Source organism: Vombatus ursinus, unplaced genomic scaffold (assembly GCF_900497805.2).
Source record: "Vombatus ursinus unplaced genomic scaffold, bare-nosed wombat genome assembly UNPS02014778.1, whole genome shotgun sequence".
In the NCBI taxonomy this organism is placed as follows: Eukaryota; Metazoa; Chordata; class Mammalia; order Diprotodontia; family Vombatidae; genus Vombatus; species Vombatus ursinus.
In genome coordinates, this window is record NW_020954556.1 from 36166944 (window position 1) to 36185195 (window position 18252).

Sequence of the window (18252 nt, forward strand, 5' to 3'; positions counted from 1 at the left end):
GTATATGTTCGCCTTAATGAAAGCTGTATTAAATTTTAAAATTTCATTGTTTAATAATAAAAATATATTTTATTGCTATGAAAAATTGTAGTAAACATCAATAACAATTCATTCTATTTTATTTATTACTATGAAACTTCCCTTACCAAAGCAGATGGGCATCTGTTCTGCAATTCATAGTCTTCTTTGCCTGGGACACTTAAAAGTTAAATGACTTGCCCAGAGTCACATCATGGAAGTAAATAAGCATTTATATGGTACCTGCTATGTAGTGTGCAGATAGTGCGCTAAGCACTTTTACAAATATTATTTCATTTGATCCTCACAACAACCATGTGAGGTAGGTGCTATTATTATCCCCATTTTACAATTGAGGAAACTGAGGCAGGCAGAGTTAAGAGACTTGCCTTGCTAACAAGTATCTGAGGTCACATTTGAACTCAAGCCTTCCTGATGCTAAGTCCAGTACTCTTATCTACTGTATCACCAGCAGCTACCAGTAGCCAGGATATGACAGAGATGAGGCTTGAATTCAGTTCTTCCTGACTGCAAAACCAGTTCTTTATCCTCTGTACTGTACTCTCTCTCAAATTAATAGGGCCAAATGAATTTAGAGCTGTTAAGGAACCTCAGTTCCCATCTACTCTAACCCTTTCATTTTATGGAACCTGGAATGTAGAGAGGTTAAAGGATTAGCCCAAGATCATACAGCTATAGACTTATTAAATGCAAAAAATCCTGGATTCCTTGTAGCTGGTTTTACAGCCTCTCTTTTAAAAAAAATTATTAGCACATTTTGTTTTTATATAACTCTTATATTTCAATATGTTCTTCTTAGGGAAGGAAAAACTAACATCAGAAGTGGGAAAGTAGTTTTAAGAAAAACAATAGAGTGTCCATTTAAATTTGTAATTCCATGCTATTAAGAGAACTACAGTGTTTAGCTACCCCTGGAAATAGTGAAAAGAGTTTTCACAATTAATGATCACTTATTGGGACCCCTTAAGCCAAGTCTGACAGCTTCACAATAAACAAAGTTAACCAAATCAGTGTGCCTGAAGCCAAAAGTCTTTATTAAAAGGTTTCCATAAATAAACCACTGAGTTAGTAAGAGAAAAGCTAATTTTGAGATTGGAAATTTAAATTGATTCCTTTTCTTTGCAAAAAAAGAAAACAATATTATAGAATCTATGGAAGGACTTCATACCATAATTATTTTAAGGAATATATACCATATCCATGGAAAATAAAGCAAAGCAAACTTTTTGATCTATATTCCTTAATGCTAAGAAATTCACTTTAAGGGTTATTTAATTTGTCTGTCTCTCTTAAATCAAATATGTGATATTTCTTCTTTGTTTTGTGTTCTCTGTGTGCATTACCTATTGTTTCCTTTTATAATTTTTTTCTGAATTTACCAAACACTAAGCAGTTCTGTAGTTTAATGACAATCAAGCAACACCACAGCTCCTTTGAGTAGGTATTGTATCTTTTTTCTTTTTTTTTCTTTTGGAACCCCAATTCTCTTACAATACCTGGCAAACAGTAGGTCCCTGATAAATGCTTGCTGAGTGATAGTTGCATGGTTGATTCTCAAAGAGAAAATTATTCCCAACACACTTGTGCAAATGAACTGAAAATTAAATAAGTCAGCTATCCTGATGAAACTGGTCATTTATCTAGTTGAGAAAGAAGGGTCACTTCTAGACTACTTTTTGCCCCTTTGATTAGGGAGCTCCTTATCATTCATGTTTGCCTTGGCTACCCAATTTAAATGTGGAGGGAGTTCTAAAAATAGGAACCTAAAATTTCATTTGACTCTGGAATTTGGGAATTCAAGAAAGCTAACTTCCAATGGGAACTTCGGATAAAATGTTACAAGCATAATTAAAGAGCAGAAGAATGTACTTTTTTGTGATTTCTTCCTGAGAAGCTTTTTTAAATGAAAACACTTAGCTTTCTTAAGTACTTTCATTAAACAAATAGTTTTTCTTTTTTCCCATCTTGCTTTTAGATATTATTTGTATATAAACACTTAGACAATTGTTTCAACGCTGCTGTTTCACAAGAAGCTAGCAAATCTGATAGATGTTCACATTTTTTTCCCTAACATCGTAAAATACAAAGACAGCCCATGGCATTAATCATTTGTATCTGCTATCAACATAAAATGGAAATTGATTAGTAGGATGAGGAGAATCTTGCTTTTTAATGATCCCAAACTCCTTTTAACATTAATGTCCTCTGTATTCCAGTAACAGAAATAATAGTCCTCTACATTTTACAAGCACTTTTCTCACAACAACCCTATAAGATAGATAGTGCACATATCATAATCTCTGTTTTGCATATGAGAAACTTGGGCACAAAGTAGTGACCTGACTTGTGTCAGAAGTTGGGGCTCTCAAGGCCAGTACTCTTACCAGAACACTACAATGCTATGTCTGAGAATAATGTAATGTCATGAAAAATTAAAACAACCAAGAACACAAAGGGCAATGGAAGACTCCTGGTGGTTGGAATTATAGCATGTTACTAAGAATGACTTGCATGTGAGCAGTAGCCTGAGAGGCATCATATAGAAAAGTAGGTTAGACAGTCTTCTAGGAAGATGGACAGCCCCAGGGCTAAAGTGGTACTTAATACTCTAGAGGATTGAGACTCCACTTCTAGAGCAATGATTGTGGACAAACACTAGGGCCAACGTGAAGAGAAAATAGAATGCTAGGCTTAGTGTCAGGAAGACCTACACTCCAGCTCTGCTTCTGAGTACCTTCTGTGTGATCCTGGGCAAAGACATGGCATCTCCCTAGGACTTACCTACAAAGTTAGAGATGGCTACAAACTGCCTGCTACCTTGAATTCTCCATACTGACAAAATCAGAAAGATCACAGCTCTTTTGGATATTTGGGTAAGAGCTTAAGGAAGAGACCTTATATCCAAAAAGAAGCTGTGGTTCAAGTTGGGTTCTAAGACAATAAACAGAATAGTGTGCCAGGTGAAGCCAAAGTTCAAAGGGTAGATAAATCCAAGGGAGTAGGCAATATTAAAGGAGTACATGGCAAGAGTCCAAACCAGAGAGTTCAACACATCAAGGAGAAACATACTACTACGGGAATACTAGGTATCATTGAAATGATCATTTTTCTCACACAACTTCTCTACCGAAGCATACATTTATGGCATCAGTATGATAGATGGTAATAATATGCACACATACACACACACACACACACACATGCATGTACCCCAACTCTATTGCATCAACATCATTATGGACCTGAACACTATAATAAAAAGGAAGGCCTTAAGTGAGTTCTCTATGGAGGATTTATGGGAAAAGATGAACAAAAATCACATTGCCTGAGGAGGAAGGGAAAGGTTGCAATCTATATTGGTAGAAGGAATACCCAGATGGATTAAATCATGGATCCATCAAAACATGCAACAGAAAAATATTATTATATTGAAAACTCTAAGAGAAATGATGACCATAATCCCAATATGGAACCAAAGCAAGGAGCCATTTCCTATTTGACTTCATGGCATGAAGGTCTCAGGCACAATATCATCATTGTTTACCTATAACATCTTGGCCAATAAATGTGAAATGCCTTAAAGCATATTGAGAGTTGTAGATTCTCCCTCATTAAAAGTCATCAAAAATACACTAAACCAGAGATTCCCAAACTTATTTGGCCTACTGCCCCCTTTTCAAAAATAAAATTATTCCATGCCTCCCTGGAAATCTACTTTCTTTAACCCTTTAACTTTTCTTTTAAAAATTGCATCATTTGAAAAAATATAAATTTCTTAAATGATGCATCTTAAATTTTATAATTTATTGTAAATTTGTGGGGTTTTTCTTGCATTGAAATTTTAATGATGCAATATTGTGTCATGTAACTATATAGTATCATATTATAAACAAGTCATTACACGCACATATTCCTACCAACGCATGCTGGACTTCCCAACAATGCATGACACACTTACCTGCCAACACTTGCTTGTTAAGACCTGTTGGCAGACTTGACCACTGATGGGTTATAACTTGCATTTTGTGTGTTTATTTGGAAAATAATGTAATAACTACAACTTTAATTCTGTTACACAACAGATGAAACATGTACAAATGGTTTTTCAAAATTTTCTTATCTTTTCTCCTTTCCTTATGTTTCCACCACCCCCTTATTTTTATTCAATGCCCACCAATTGCATGCAAGGCTACTACTGCCCCCCTGGATTATTCCAGCACCCCCAGGGGGTGGTAGCACCCACTTTGGAAACATCTGTGACTAGACAATCAGCTGTCCAGGTTAGGCGTGAGTACTCATCTGACTAGAGGACCCTAAGTGATCTTTGAAGATCAAGTCTTTTCCACGCATGCTTTGCCTAGCAAATTAACTTAAACCATCAGAAACTTAGGTTGCACAGTAGAAATTACACAAGGTCAAGAGAAGGAAGTTGAAATGAAGTGGCAAGCCAGAGCACTTCTGCAGAGGAACAATTTTAAGGAAAAGAAAATTTCACTAAGAGGAAAATGTCAAATAGAAGGCAATTATCTATGCCTTCCAAACAGCTTGCATGTATGGAGGTAAACAAGCAAGACCTGTTGATAGAATACGTGCAAGACAATCTGATGCTAACCTCCCTTAAATGATGAGCATCACAGCAGGACAAAGAACCTAGGAACCCTGTTAGCTTCATCCCTTGCTCCTACTTATTCATGCACGTTGCCAAAGCAGAATTACAGAGCTAATTTTAAAATACCAATAATTCATTATTGTTTCTATTTGCCTCAGTGTATCAGTTAATCACATGCTTTCTCAGAATCAGCACAATTAATAGATGTTTTCCCAGCTTTTAACATTTCAAGAATCTATTATTTCACCAGTATGGATACTTTCACTATGTATGAAGCAGTTTGCAATCAATCAACAAACATTTTGATTAGATTCTAGGTGCCAGGCACTGTGTTAAGCACTAGGGATACAAAGAGGAAAAAAAAAAAAAAGCAAAAACACCCTGCAAGGAGTTGATATTTGAAAGTACTTGAGGGTTTCTATGACCTAAAACATTAATCATTAATATTGCGACTAATCCAGCAAGAAACATCTGTGAATTTAGCTAAACTGGTCGTTAGACAGCAAACATAAAGTCCATCTGGCCCCATGGTCAAAGCCTTTCTTTTCATCTTGGTACAGCTTACCCGTGTTGGCACTCTGCTGACCTAACCACAAGAAAGGAACCAAGCAGGACATCAATAGAGATTGTCATTGATATTCTTTCTACTGCTAACAATATCAGGAAAATACAAACAATGGTAGAAAGCTCAGAAAGGAACAACCACATATTTGAGTCTTATTTAGAAGATATTGGGAAGCCAACAGAAATTTAGAGAAAAATTACCAAAGTCAATACTGTTTCCTATAAGTAAATTAAGTAGCATATCTCTATTTAATAGTCTGGCCAAAAGCTTCTGGAATCTGGTGCAGTGATGAAAATGGGAGTGATTAACTTGGTCTGACATTATTTAATTTTCACAAAAGCAATGATGTTTGCTTCATTGAACATTCTTTTCCTCCAAGTGGTGGCAGATTGTTTATTTGTCCCACTGTCTTTCAAAGTATCAAATTTAGGGGCAACTAGGTGGCACAGTGGATAGAGCACCAGCCCTGAAGTCAGGGGGACCTGAGTTCAAATTAGGCCTCAGACCAAACACTTGACACTTACTAGCTGTGTGACCCTGGGCAAGTCACTTAACCCCAATTGCCTAAAAAAAAAGTATCAAATTTAAATATCATTTCTGGGGTCATCTTTTCCTCCTTTTTAAAAACTGAAACAGGGAAGCTCTACATGAATAAATAGATCAGTTATAAAAATTCCAGGATATATCCCTGAAGTTAATTTCCTTCTTTACAGAATGCTCTATTCTCTATAAACTGTATCGTGGAGTATCTACTTTGGTAGTGTGCAGGCAACCAAAGAATGATCATTAGGGCCCTTGTTTCTTTGCTCACTTTTGTAAAAGTCTCTGGCTAATTGGCTCACGTGTTTAATGAATGGTACTGATGAGTCATGGAATCAATTTCCATGTGAGCCACTTAACTTTTCTCTCTTCCACAGCCATAGACCACACCTCTAACCCCCATCTGACCATTTCACAGATGTGTGCCCCTAGTCACAGGGGAGACAAGTCAAGAGAGGGTTACTGGAAAAAGCAACTAAAAACACATGCAGTAGCATCATTTTTACATATGAATGACAGCATATTATTCCGTTATGAAATCCAGGACAGTTGACTTGGCAGTTTGTGCAAAGACTTAAGTCCCATTGTTTAAAACGGGAACACTGAAAGGACTTTGGAGTGCTATTTGTTGAATTTGGGAAAGATTTTTGTTTTTAATTTAGGGCACAATGAATTATTTACCATCTCTTTTTGCAGAACTGATAAGCAACTGGAGCTATTAACCTCTTGTTGGACATCAGTAAAGATAGTTTTCTTCTGTTACCTAATATTGACATTCACTTTCCCTCCCGTGACAGTTTAGCATGGATAAATTCTAGCCGATTATTTCAGAAGGGTGAAAAAGCTAACTTGGACTGGGCAGAAGGCCCAGATTAATTTGATTCCAGTATTGTGAAGGAAGAAGCAAGGAAAATAAAAAGTCTTTGACAGAAATCGTTGATAATTGGCTGAGGATTGGGGAGGGAACCCAGAAAACTTGGAACATTATGAATGTTATTCTAATATGAAAGGAAGGATCAAGGGAGGAACCAAAAAACTACAAAGTAACAACCTTCGTAAGGAAAAATAGGACAAATGAGAAGAGCGATACATTTCTCTGGAATCCTCAAGGAGTGAGTTGTTCTAGGTAGTAGAGTTTTCCAGAGTTCAAGCTTTATCCCCATGAAGTACCAAACATTATTTTATTTTCACCACCTATAAATGCATTTTTGAAATGCACCACATTCAACCAAGCCTTCTTTTTTTTTTTTAACCAAGCCTTCTTAAACAGAGTGTATTGAATATAGTTAAACCTTTTCTTCGTGACTCGTCATCATTATGAGCATTAGTGATTATGACTGTAATAAAGTACTGCCTTTTAGAACTTCCGGCTATGTAAGGTTCTTTGACCCTACAGCAAATGGGCCCCGATTGCCATGTATTTTGAATTCTCGTGTCTTCTCTTTATAGTTTTTCTTTTTCTCCTCTTGCTGTCAGCTCTTATTTCTTGAATGCATCCCTATAGCAACTTCTGTCTCCCTGTCAATTTTGCTATTTCTAAGTCTTTGTGGACTTTAAAATCAGATTACCAGATTCATTAGAAATGTGTGAAAAAAGTAAGAGTAAATAATCTCTGAGCAAGAGCCTAATAGGTTATCTTTTAAGTGAAGTTCTCAGTTATATATCATTTGATCTCCATTTTTGCTTCATAAGAACTCTTGTGTTTACCTAGTGGTTTCCAGCTATATTCCAATTAGATGCGCTATTACTGTATGATGAGACTGAATGAATTCTAACTAATAAAGGTTTGTTGAGTTTGAATTTGAATAACAAGCGCTTTAGAAATATTTCCTTTGTATTATATCAGTGCCTAGCCCATTGACATTTAAATGCTTGTTGAATTGCTGATTTGATGTCAAATCGTCATCGAGAAGGAATTATGCATTTAAGTTTATTTAAAGCATTCAACTTTTTTAAAGAATCATGACAATGAAGATAGTTTTTAAAAATATTAAGAAAAGTTTACAAATGTACCGTACCCAAGATTATTCCATAGGGGAAAGAGAATAAGTGTGCATTAAGCATCTACTACGTGCCAAGCACTATGCTAAGCACTCTACAGATATCATCTAATTTAATCCTTACAGCAACCCTGGGAGGTGGGTGCTATTATTATCTGCTTTTTTTACAACTGAGGAAACTGAGGCAAATATGTTCAGTGACTTTCCCAGGGTCACACAGCTAGTAATTGTCTCAGGCTAGATTTTAACTTAGGTCTTCCTAACTGCAGGCCCAGTTCCCTATTTACTGACATCTAAACTGCTACCTTTATAAAGAGTCTTTGTTTCATTAACTATATTTAAGGAGCATGACTATTTAGAGAGCCATTAAAGAATTGAGATAATGAAATGACTGTTGCAAAAATCAGATTAAGCTGAGAGTATTTAATTAGAAAATAAAAAAGTTAAAATATTTGGAATATTTGGAAATAAGCCAACACATCTGTGAAAACAAATCAAATGAATTCTAAACAACATTAGGCAAGAAGTAGACTTTTAAGGATAGGTAGATAATGAAGCTAGAGGTTATACAAGTGAGGACAGATTTATCAATGCAAGAAAGCTAGACATTCCCTAAACTGATTTTCTGAAGATACATCTCAAGAGAGCTCTATGTACATGAGATGACATTAGGGAGCTCTGAGGCCTTCCCTTCATTCAATTATTCAGCAATATTTACATAGCATCTGTGTATAGGGCATAGGTACTATGTGGTGATACCAGAAAAGCTCTGTGATACCTATAATCCCAATCCTCAAGAATCTTAAAATCAATTTCAGAATATAAGAACTGTTGCTATCCAGTCATCTGGGATTTTGTCAGTCTGTATACTTCCTCCATTGGCACAGAACACAGCCTCCATTTCTATGTGAATTTGACACCACTGCCCTAGAGGTCAAACTAATTCAGCCCCCTCTCCCCAGGAGAGAACTGTGCCTAAACCATCCCAGACAGATTGGCATAGATTCAAATCTCAAAATATTCTAAAGAAGGACCAACTATAAGTGTTGTGTCTGATACTCACTAGACATTTAGATAGTTGTTATTTATATCAAATATAAATCCTTCCTGCCATTTCCTCTCATATGTTCCCAATGTTAAAGGGCCCCAGTTGGAAACCAAGCACAAATTGAAGTTTTTAAATACATACAGATCAAGAAACACCTGGCAGTTTCCAGGATTTCAAAAAAAAAATCTCCATTAAATAAAAATTGTAAAACATCAACATTGTTCCCGGTACTATACCCCCACTCAGAATATGCCAAAGATACGGTCTTTGTCCTACAGGAAAGTGGTGTTTGTTTGTTTTATAATCTTTCCATGATCATTATGAAAGGGGCTGGGGTAGACATAATGTCCACTTTATAGATAGGGAGAGAGAGGGGGGAAAATATTGGAATTCCTGCCAAAGACTACACAATGAAAAGCCAAGCCATAAAGAATTCAAGTCCCCTGCTTCTCAGTACTCCTTTTACCTTTGTTCTATAATGTCTCAAAAAAGTGATCATGAATTATTCCATTTTAATACACATCCAACACTGAGGATCTTCATAAATCAAAAAAAGGCCCTGGGGGGAGCTTTACAGAAATGTTTCCAGTGAAGTTAATTCTTGCACTGGTGAAAACTCACCGAAATGCCCATGTGCAGTGCAGTTATCAAGTTGTGGAAAGAACATTGCAGAGATTAAAATGTTGCATAAGACAGAGAGCAAGCAGCATGAGTCAGGGGTTTGGGAAATGTGAGTCACAGAATCAGGAGAAATTGCCAAACTCATGGTTTAGAAAATGAGAAACTAAGCAAGGTCTGAATGGACATAGGTGAAATGGGGACACAATTGTCCCCATTAAGCTCTGAGAGAAACCAAAATATATAATGCCTTGAAACAGTCAACAAGCATTTATTAAGCACCTACTATGTGCCAGGCACTGTGCTAAGCATTGAGGATACAAAGAAAGGCAAAAGATAGCCCGTGCTCTCAAGGAGTTCATTTTGTGGGGGGACAATATGCAAATAGACATACAAACAAGCTATATACCTACAGGATAAATAGGAAACAATCAAGAGAGGAAAGGCACGAGGGTCAGTGTTTCAAAGAGTCTGAAAGGGAAAGCAAAGCATAGGTCAGACGGGTTTATTTGAGGCAACTGATGACTCAGAACTGAAGATTGTGTTGCCAAGATCAGCAATAGGGACACTACAGTGTATATTGTATACACCTCAGTGTACCACTGAAGAAAGGGAAGAGGTGGTCACATTTCTGGAAAATGGGGAATCGGTAACTATGACTATTAACTATATTTCAGGTATTAGAATAAGGAAATGTGGCTTGACTTGTGTTTTATAACATTTTATGGAGTTGCACTATTCTAAGTGTTTTGTAGCTGATTTCAGTCTCTGTACTCGGTTATTATATATCCAAGCCACAGCCCTTTGCTTGACCTTCCAAGCCTTCTACCACCTGACCTCATGTCTTCTTTACATGGACTATTTGTTTCAGCCAGCTCAATCTAATTACCATTCTCCACAGAAGACCTATATGTTCTTGGCCCTCTGTTCTGTGTGGACCATTCCCTCTGCTAGGAATCTCCTCCCTACTCTTCTATAACAAACCAGACCTTCAAAATCCAATCCAAAATTCAATTCCTCAAGAAACCTTCCATGATTTCCACTTCTGCTTACACTTTTCATTCTATATTTCTCAGAATGTATGATTAATCCTGTGATCATGACATCACATATATTTAGAGCTGGCAGGGACATTAGAGGTCCTTGAGTTCTGTCCCCTCATTTTCCAGATGAGGAAACTGAGAAAGCATAACGGACTTTCCAAAAATCACACAGGAGTAAGTGTCTGAGGTGGGATTTGAATTGGAGCATTCTTGACTCAAGTCTAGCACTCTATGCAGTGTTCCATGCCACCTCCAAGACAATACCGACTTTAAAAGCTATTTCATAGGTAACTCCAAGCTCAAGAATTCCTAAGCTCAGGCACCGTATCTTCTAAAGAGGGAGGAGCATTCTGCTCCTCAGAGAAAGAAGACAATAATCCTCATGGTCCTGGGCAGTGTCCTGATTGGAACACAAAACCAGATAAAAGTTCCTGCTCTTTCTAAAAGAACTTCCCAGTAAGTTGTCCAAACATTTCAACTTCACCAGATGTTGGAAGCAGTGGAAACCACAGCTGAGCAGCATCTGGCAGCATCCAGCCAGGCAACATCCTGCAGGATGCAATGCGGCAATGTCTGGCAGCAATCAGTTGAGCAGCATCTATTGGACACTGGAAACCAAGGTCAGCAAGAAGCAGTCATTGTAAAGATATTAGAGTTCCCACGGCATAAGAATAGGAGTTGCCCCTCCCAGGTACATACTGGCCACATACATGCCTTTCTACTCCTTTATGTAACCTTTATGTGCATCTGTTCTCTGTACTCATCCTGAGTATATTTGTGGGAGAGGACACCCAAGATTAATAGGAGAGATGTTTTTTTTCTGTTTTTCTTGCCCTACTTTTTCAGTGAATACCTTTGCTTTGAACTCATTGTGTCCTCTGACTATTAAAGGTAAACACATTGGTGAGGGTTCATGAGCTTAGCTTTAAGAATATAGACTAACAGAGTACCTTGAATACAGTATAACTATTCTCTGGGGAACCTATCCTGTGAGTTAGGGGGTACACCCAATACAGCAAATAAATATTGAAATAAGCTGTGAGAATAAGGAAGGGCATTTGGGTCTAAGGAAACAGCATGAGCCAAGGCAAGAATAAGTAGAAGAAAGAATTGACAGAGTTAATGATTCATTGATACCCTGTATACCTAGTACCCATGGTGCTCAGTAAGCATTCAGAAGTGTTACAGGAACAATCCTATTATATCACAGAGGTGTCACTTAGCCCGTGCGCTGCATGTAGCCTACAATACTCTCTAGTGTGACCTGAGCCAGACCAAACCATAATTCCTATCTGATTTTAATATGTTGATGTATTAATAAAAAACAAAGAAATATATAAACATGTATGGTTTATAAGTCAATACGTGACCCCTCAGGGATGCTTATATACTCTACAATTTAGTGACCCTCGTTTCTTTCTAAATTTGTCACTACTGCTCTATTCCATACATCCTTCTTTTAAAATGACAGAGGATTTTTTTTTAACAATTTAACTTTGATGCATTTTGTTTTAATCTTTCTGAGTAATTAGTTTGTTTGCTGAGAGCAAGATCTTGTTGCTTAAAGCTGCTTCCTAAACCCTGGAGTAACTTCTCCAATGTTGCTGCCTATAGAAAGAAAAGTACTGGTTACAGAGGCTGAAGAATGCATGGATATCACTACACTGGGGATGCAAAGACAAAATGAAACACCTCCCTCAAGGACCTCATATTCCTGATTTATTATGGGATTAGAGGGGGAGAAGGAAGGAGTGAGTAGAGGCATATACTTTAGTGAATTCTAAGTGACTTCAGTTAACACTAGTAGTGTTTATCTAATATCAAATCCTTGCCTACTAAATGTACTTCCTGAGAGATGAATGGACATAGTATTCAGGAAGTAAAAAGTTTAAGCCGCACTGATTTTATTTATGAAAGCTAATTAATTCTAAATTTACCTCACAAGAAAACTCAAAATCTCAATCAGTTTTATCAAAGATTTTGGAATACAAAATAAATGGAAATATAGGAGGGTCCCAATATATAAAAAATATGAATGGGGTGGAGACATTATGAATAGAGAAGTCTTGGAAAAGTATCAGTCATTTTGAGGTTTCCTTAGAAAATGGAGCAATACAAAACACAAATCCATAATTAACAGCCAGCACTTGCTAAATGGGGAATCTTGCCATATCTGAATCTAACATTTCAGTATCTCTAAGGGCAGTTATCACTGTAAGTCCTGGCAAAGTTTCTTGACCTAAAACAATAGGAATCCTGCAGTCATTTTGCATGAGAAAGTCATAAAGTACTGAAGAAATCCCTACAGGAATGTTTTCATCAGCTGCAAACGAGAATATAATAGAAGGCATAAAGATTGCACAGATTTCCAAGAGGAGGTAGGCTCCACCTCTGGCACAATCCATAGCAAAAAAAAAAAAAAAAAAAAAAAAAAGCTGGTAATTACTGCCTCTCAGGAGACTGTTGAACAGCCAAGGAATTTTACAATACATTCAGAGGAATATGTCAGTACGTGTCCATAGGTGTCACATTGGTATATATTTGTCTGTCAAGTATATTTATCTAGCAGTAGAATTTTCATTAAAATAAGAATCTGACAGGGCATTTTCACAAGCCCAATGCAAGGTTAAAAGTTAATCTTTTGAGAGTTGATATGAAACAGGTGGACGTATACACTTGTCTATTAGCACCTGCCCCTCCCTTTTCCTCAGGGAAAGAACCTGTCATATCATTTCAATGTCCAGTCAGTTTGAACTGATGTCTGAAAAGCCTACCCTCTGCCTGAACTCAAGCTGTTCCATTGGCCGAATGGGGCAACTCAGGAAGATATTTATGCTTTAGTAATCCACATAGACATGTGAAAGACAAGTCTATAGTAAAGTCTGAACCATATTTAAACCAGCCAGATTTAAGATGTGTTCTTAAAATATCTGTATACTTTCTATGTGCTCGGGGGGAGGCAAGCATTGAGAATTAAATTCACATTGTTAATGGTCTATTTTCTACTGACTCATGTGGTCAAAATCATTCTCATTTAGTACATAAAAGAATCCATCATTTTTTTCCAAAGCACCACCCAGGGTCTGCCACTGTGATGTTCTGAAATCCCCAGTACTTGTATAAACAGCCAGTTCGGCTAAGATATTTGTCAACTAGAAATCACAAGTTTTGAGGCATTTGTTGATGTAGTTTACCATCTCCAGTTGCTGAAAGATTGCATAATCCTTTCATTTACAACTTTACAATAAAGATCATTCAAAGTAATGGTTTGATGATATAGAAAAAGAAACTGAAATTAAATTGTGTAAATTGCCAAGATCATATATATTAGGATACATATTACAGTAGATAGTACATGTGAATATACATATATGTATACACACCCAGAAATACACACAAAAGTCATGCTTTAAGCTCAAATTGAAATTTTTCCAAGTAACTGCATCATGTCTTAGATCTGAAGTTAAAAAAAATTTCTGTCCTTTTCTCTTGTAATAGGCCTAACATGAGATTTTCACACATGTATGGATATTAGAAGGGGGGGGTACACAATCTGACATTTTAAGTTATTTTGTTAGAAAAACCAGGAAGCTTTGAGAAATTAAACATTTAAGTTATAGCGCTCTGTAGTACCCCACTAGGATGTAACCAAATGTGTTTCAATTCATTTTGAAATTTGCAATGGTTTTATTCTTTATATTCAAATTGTGAAGTTTGCAAAAATAGCAATAGTATTTGCAGGTCAGGAAACAGACAAACTGGTAAAAATGTGAGATTAAAATTTGACTATTGATAGAGTTCAGTAGAACTTGAGTAAGAGGGCTACTTAAGTTATACAGTGATCATTTGGTTTCATCATTGTTTGGTATTCCTGCCATTGGTGCATATTGCAGTCCCTCCAAGTATTCTTTCTCATGCCATTCATTACTTCTCCCTGCCTTTCCTTAAGTCCTTTAAGGAGGATCAACCCAATGTGTTGGAGCTCTTTATCCAGTCCTTCTAGTAGCAATGTCTTCTGAATAAAATGGAAACAGAAAATTGCAAGAGAAAGAGATAGAAATAACAATATCTTTCACAGCTGGCTAAAACTACATCTCTATGTCTATTTGTTTTTGAAAGACATCGACGAATGCACGACAGGGACTCATAACTGTAGGGCAGACCAAGTCTGTATCAATTTAAGAGGATCTTTCAGCTGTCAGTGTCGCCCTGGTTATCAGAAGCGAGGAGATCAGTGTGTTGGTAAGTACTCTAGTGGGATAAAGCATGCTGGTTCTGGATGACATTTTAGTTTCAAGTGTATAGGTTTTTATGAAAAACCATCTCTATATTCATAAAAGATGACAGCTAATGATGGGAGGAGAGGAGAGGGAAAGGGAAGAGCACAAGCCTTTATTAAGCACCTAACTATATACCAAACACTGTATTAAGTACTTGACAAATGTTATCTACTCTCCTGCCACCAGCCTGAACCTGAATGCTAAAGAAAGTGCCTGGCCATTACTTGGACTCTAATCTTTGACTTTGCTAGCTAAACCTTAGGGTTAGAAAAAGACAGTCTGAAAAATCAGCAGGGACTCAACTTTTGTTCACCTCTTTCTTTGTCAAATAACAACAGTTTATTGAACACAAATGATATATAAAAGTCATTATTGCTGAAGAGACAGAAAAAAATCACTCACAGTCTTTTCAAGAGCATACAGTCTTCTCAAAGACATAAAATAAATATTGACAATAAAGCAAATAGAGACTGTAAACTACTTGAGAGCAGGGACTGTGTTTTACCTTTCTTTGTATTCATAGCACTTAGCAGTGTTTGGTGCATATTAAGTGTTTAATAAATGCTTATTGACATCCATTAAAAAGGCACAAAAACACATGGAATAGCAATGCACAAATGTAACAATAACAAATTACTGTGAAAGTTAGATATTCACACTGGAGCCTTCCTATAATACTATTTACAATAGGATGGAATTCAGTAATTTCACAAGCTCGTATCAAAGATTTCAATTCAGATCACACAAGTTCATCTTGAAGATTAATTACTTAAAGGATCTCAGTATAAATTTCTTTTACCATCAGGTAGCTCCACCATATAGTAGTATCAGAGACATAAAAACTCAATATGAATTACATATAAAACAATTCTAAATTAATTAGATGTTTTACTGAAAATATTAACCTTTCTCTCTATTGCTTTAATGTAAACTTATATTGGGAAATACCATCAAATACCTACTAGGTCCTAAGCACCACGCTTAGGATCTGAGGTAGATATAATGCTTAGAGAAGACGTGATCCATAATACTAAATAACTGACAGTCTAGTAAGACAATATGACACACAATTAAATATCTAAAATACAAAATAACAGATGAGAAACATCATGGTAGAGTGGAAAGTATCCTGCTACTGGAATCAGAAGGCCTGGGTTAGAGTCCTGGTTCTCAATGCTTATGATGCCATGAGCAAGTCACTTAACCCTCCTAGGCTTCACTTTACCCATCTTTAAAATAAGGAGGTTGGAATAGATGACCTCTGAAGTCTCTTGCATTTCTAAATCTAGGATTTTATCAGCATATAAAGTGTACAAGAAAAGTGTTAAGTGAAATATAAGAATGGAAAGGTCATTACTGACAGGGTAATAAGGGAATGTGTCATGGAAGAGGTGGCACTTGAGTTAGACTTTTAAATGATGGATAGAATTCAAAGAAGGGGTTTCAAGTGTGGGGAACAGTGTTGTCAAGGGCAAAAAGCCTTGAAAATGTCAATGGGAAAAGGCAGTAGAGCAATTTGGCTGAAGCATATAATACATGGAAGGGAATTATAAGAGATAAATATAGAATGGTACCAGATTGCAGGTGACCGTGAATGCCAAACAGAAGAGCATAACTTTCCTCAGTAGACAACTGAGAGCCATTGCAGTGTTTTGCCCAAAGGAATGGCCTGATCAGGCTTAACCATAAGGAAAATTAATCTGGCATTGATGGAAATGGATTGACTTAAGGACAGAGAAAATGGCAGTAGGGAGACCTGTTGGTCAATAATCTAGGCAGGTGATAACAAGTAGGCAGTATAGCTTTGGGAGCAAAGAGATATTTCCGAGATAGAATCAATAGGGCTTAGATTATTTATCGTCTATGAGAGGATGAGGGGTGGGATAGAGGAAAAGAGAGTCAAAGACAATGCCAAGGGAGAGCTTATAAATATTGATGCCACTGACAAAAAATAATGAATGCAGAGGAAAAGGCAGGCTTGAGAGAAGGCTTATAAATTTAGTTCTGGATATCTAAGTTTGAAATGCTAAAAATGCATTCGGAACTGAAACTTTGGAGCTCGGTAAACAAATCTTAGCTGAATGTTCATATTTCAGTGGCATCTACATAACGGTGACAGGTGAAACCAGGGAAGTAGATGAGCAATTACAGAGATAAAGAAGGTCCAAGGATAGAACTTGAAGAATACCCATCTCAAGAGATCAAGATGAGGAAGAGAAGACAACTAAAGAGACAAAGAAAGAGTGGTGGTAGAGGCAGGAGAACCAGAAAAGCCTAGTGTCTCAGAAGCCAAGGGAAGAGAAGGTATCTGGGGTCTGGGGGGAAGGGGGAAATAAGAAGAATCAGACACTACAGAAGTCAAAGGGGATGAGGACTTTGAAAAAGGTCATTGGCCTTGGTTATTATTATGGGTAGCCTGAGAAATAATAATAGCTAGTACTTAGGTTGTCCTTTAAGGTTTGCAAAACACTTTATGTATTATCTCATTTGATCCCCAGAAAAGCCTTCAAAGGTAGGTGCTATGATTATCCCCATTTTACCAATGAGAGAACTAAAGCCAAAAGAGCTTAAGTGAATTCCTCAGGGCCACAAAGCTAGTAAGTGTCTGAAGGAGGATTTGAACCCGATCTTCCTGAGTCAGGTCCAATACTCTATCCATTATGCCACCTCAAAAGAAAATTTTAGTGGCTGAGTGAAAGCCAGATTTCAAGAGGTTTTGGAAGAAGGGTACATGATGAAGCAGTGAAGATAGCAATTGAGGCTACTTTACCAAGGATTTTAGCTGTGGAAGAGGAGAGAAATAGGATGACAGCTCGATGGTGCATAACGGTCGAAGGAAGGGATCTGAAGATCTTTGTTGGCAGATAGGAATGAAGTGAGTTTGAAAACAGTGTGTGAGAGAGAGGACTTCTGGACCAAAATCCTGAAAAGATGGTGAGAGATAAAGGTATTAGCATTAGCTAAGAGGAGAAATAACTCTTTTTTGGCCCAGGAGGGAGAGTAGGTAGTGCTACATTTTTGAAGTGTAATTTTATCCCCATTTTACAGAGTAAGAAATTGAGGCACTGAAAGGCTAAGTGACTTGCCAAATATTCAGTGATGGGCTTAAAACCTAGATTTCTAGGTTCTTGGACATGGATCTTTTCCAATGTATCACCCTGAAATTTGAATTCTCATTTAACTTATTCATGTTTAGGCATTCTAAAGATATAACCCCCTAAATGACACACTAATATTTGAAAGTAATCATTGTATTCTCTTTAAGTTTTATGTACACACGATATTGTTCATAACTGATTTGCATAAATAACTCATCGCTCTTCATAGAAGCTTATGATAAGTGAAAGAAAAGACATCCTCCCACCTTCCTAATATCATGGTGAAATTTAGACCAGAGTATTCAAGGTAGTGTTAGCTATACCCCAAAGTACCAGGTACAGAGGGAAAAAAGTTTTTGAATTTCCACTTCGTGAGATTTATTTGCATTCACACTTTTAAACTAGGGGCATT

General features: G+C 36.9%; 1 protein-coding gene across 3 annotated transcripts in view; it reads left to right on the forward strand.

The window, feature by feature from the left end:
- EFEMP1 (EGF containing fibulin extracellular matrix protein 1) overlaps positions 1–18252 on the forward strand; it is a 71034-nt gene that overhangs the window by 38234 nt on the left and 14548 nt on the right. For all 3 annotated transcript variants that reach the window (XM_027865219.1, XM_027865221.1, XM_027865220.1), the window contains one exon: positions 14582–14704. In XM_027865219.1, the coding sequence (XP_027721020.1) occupies positions 14582–14704 (123 nt within the window). The remainder of the gene's footprint in view (positions 1–14581; positions 14705–18252) is intronic.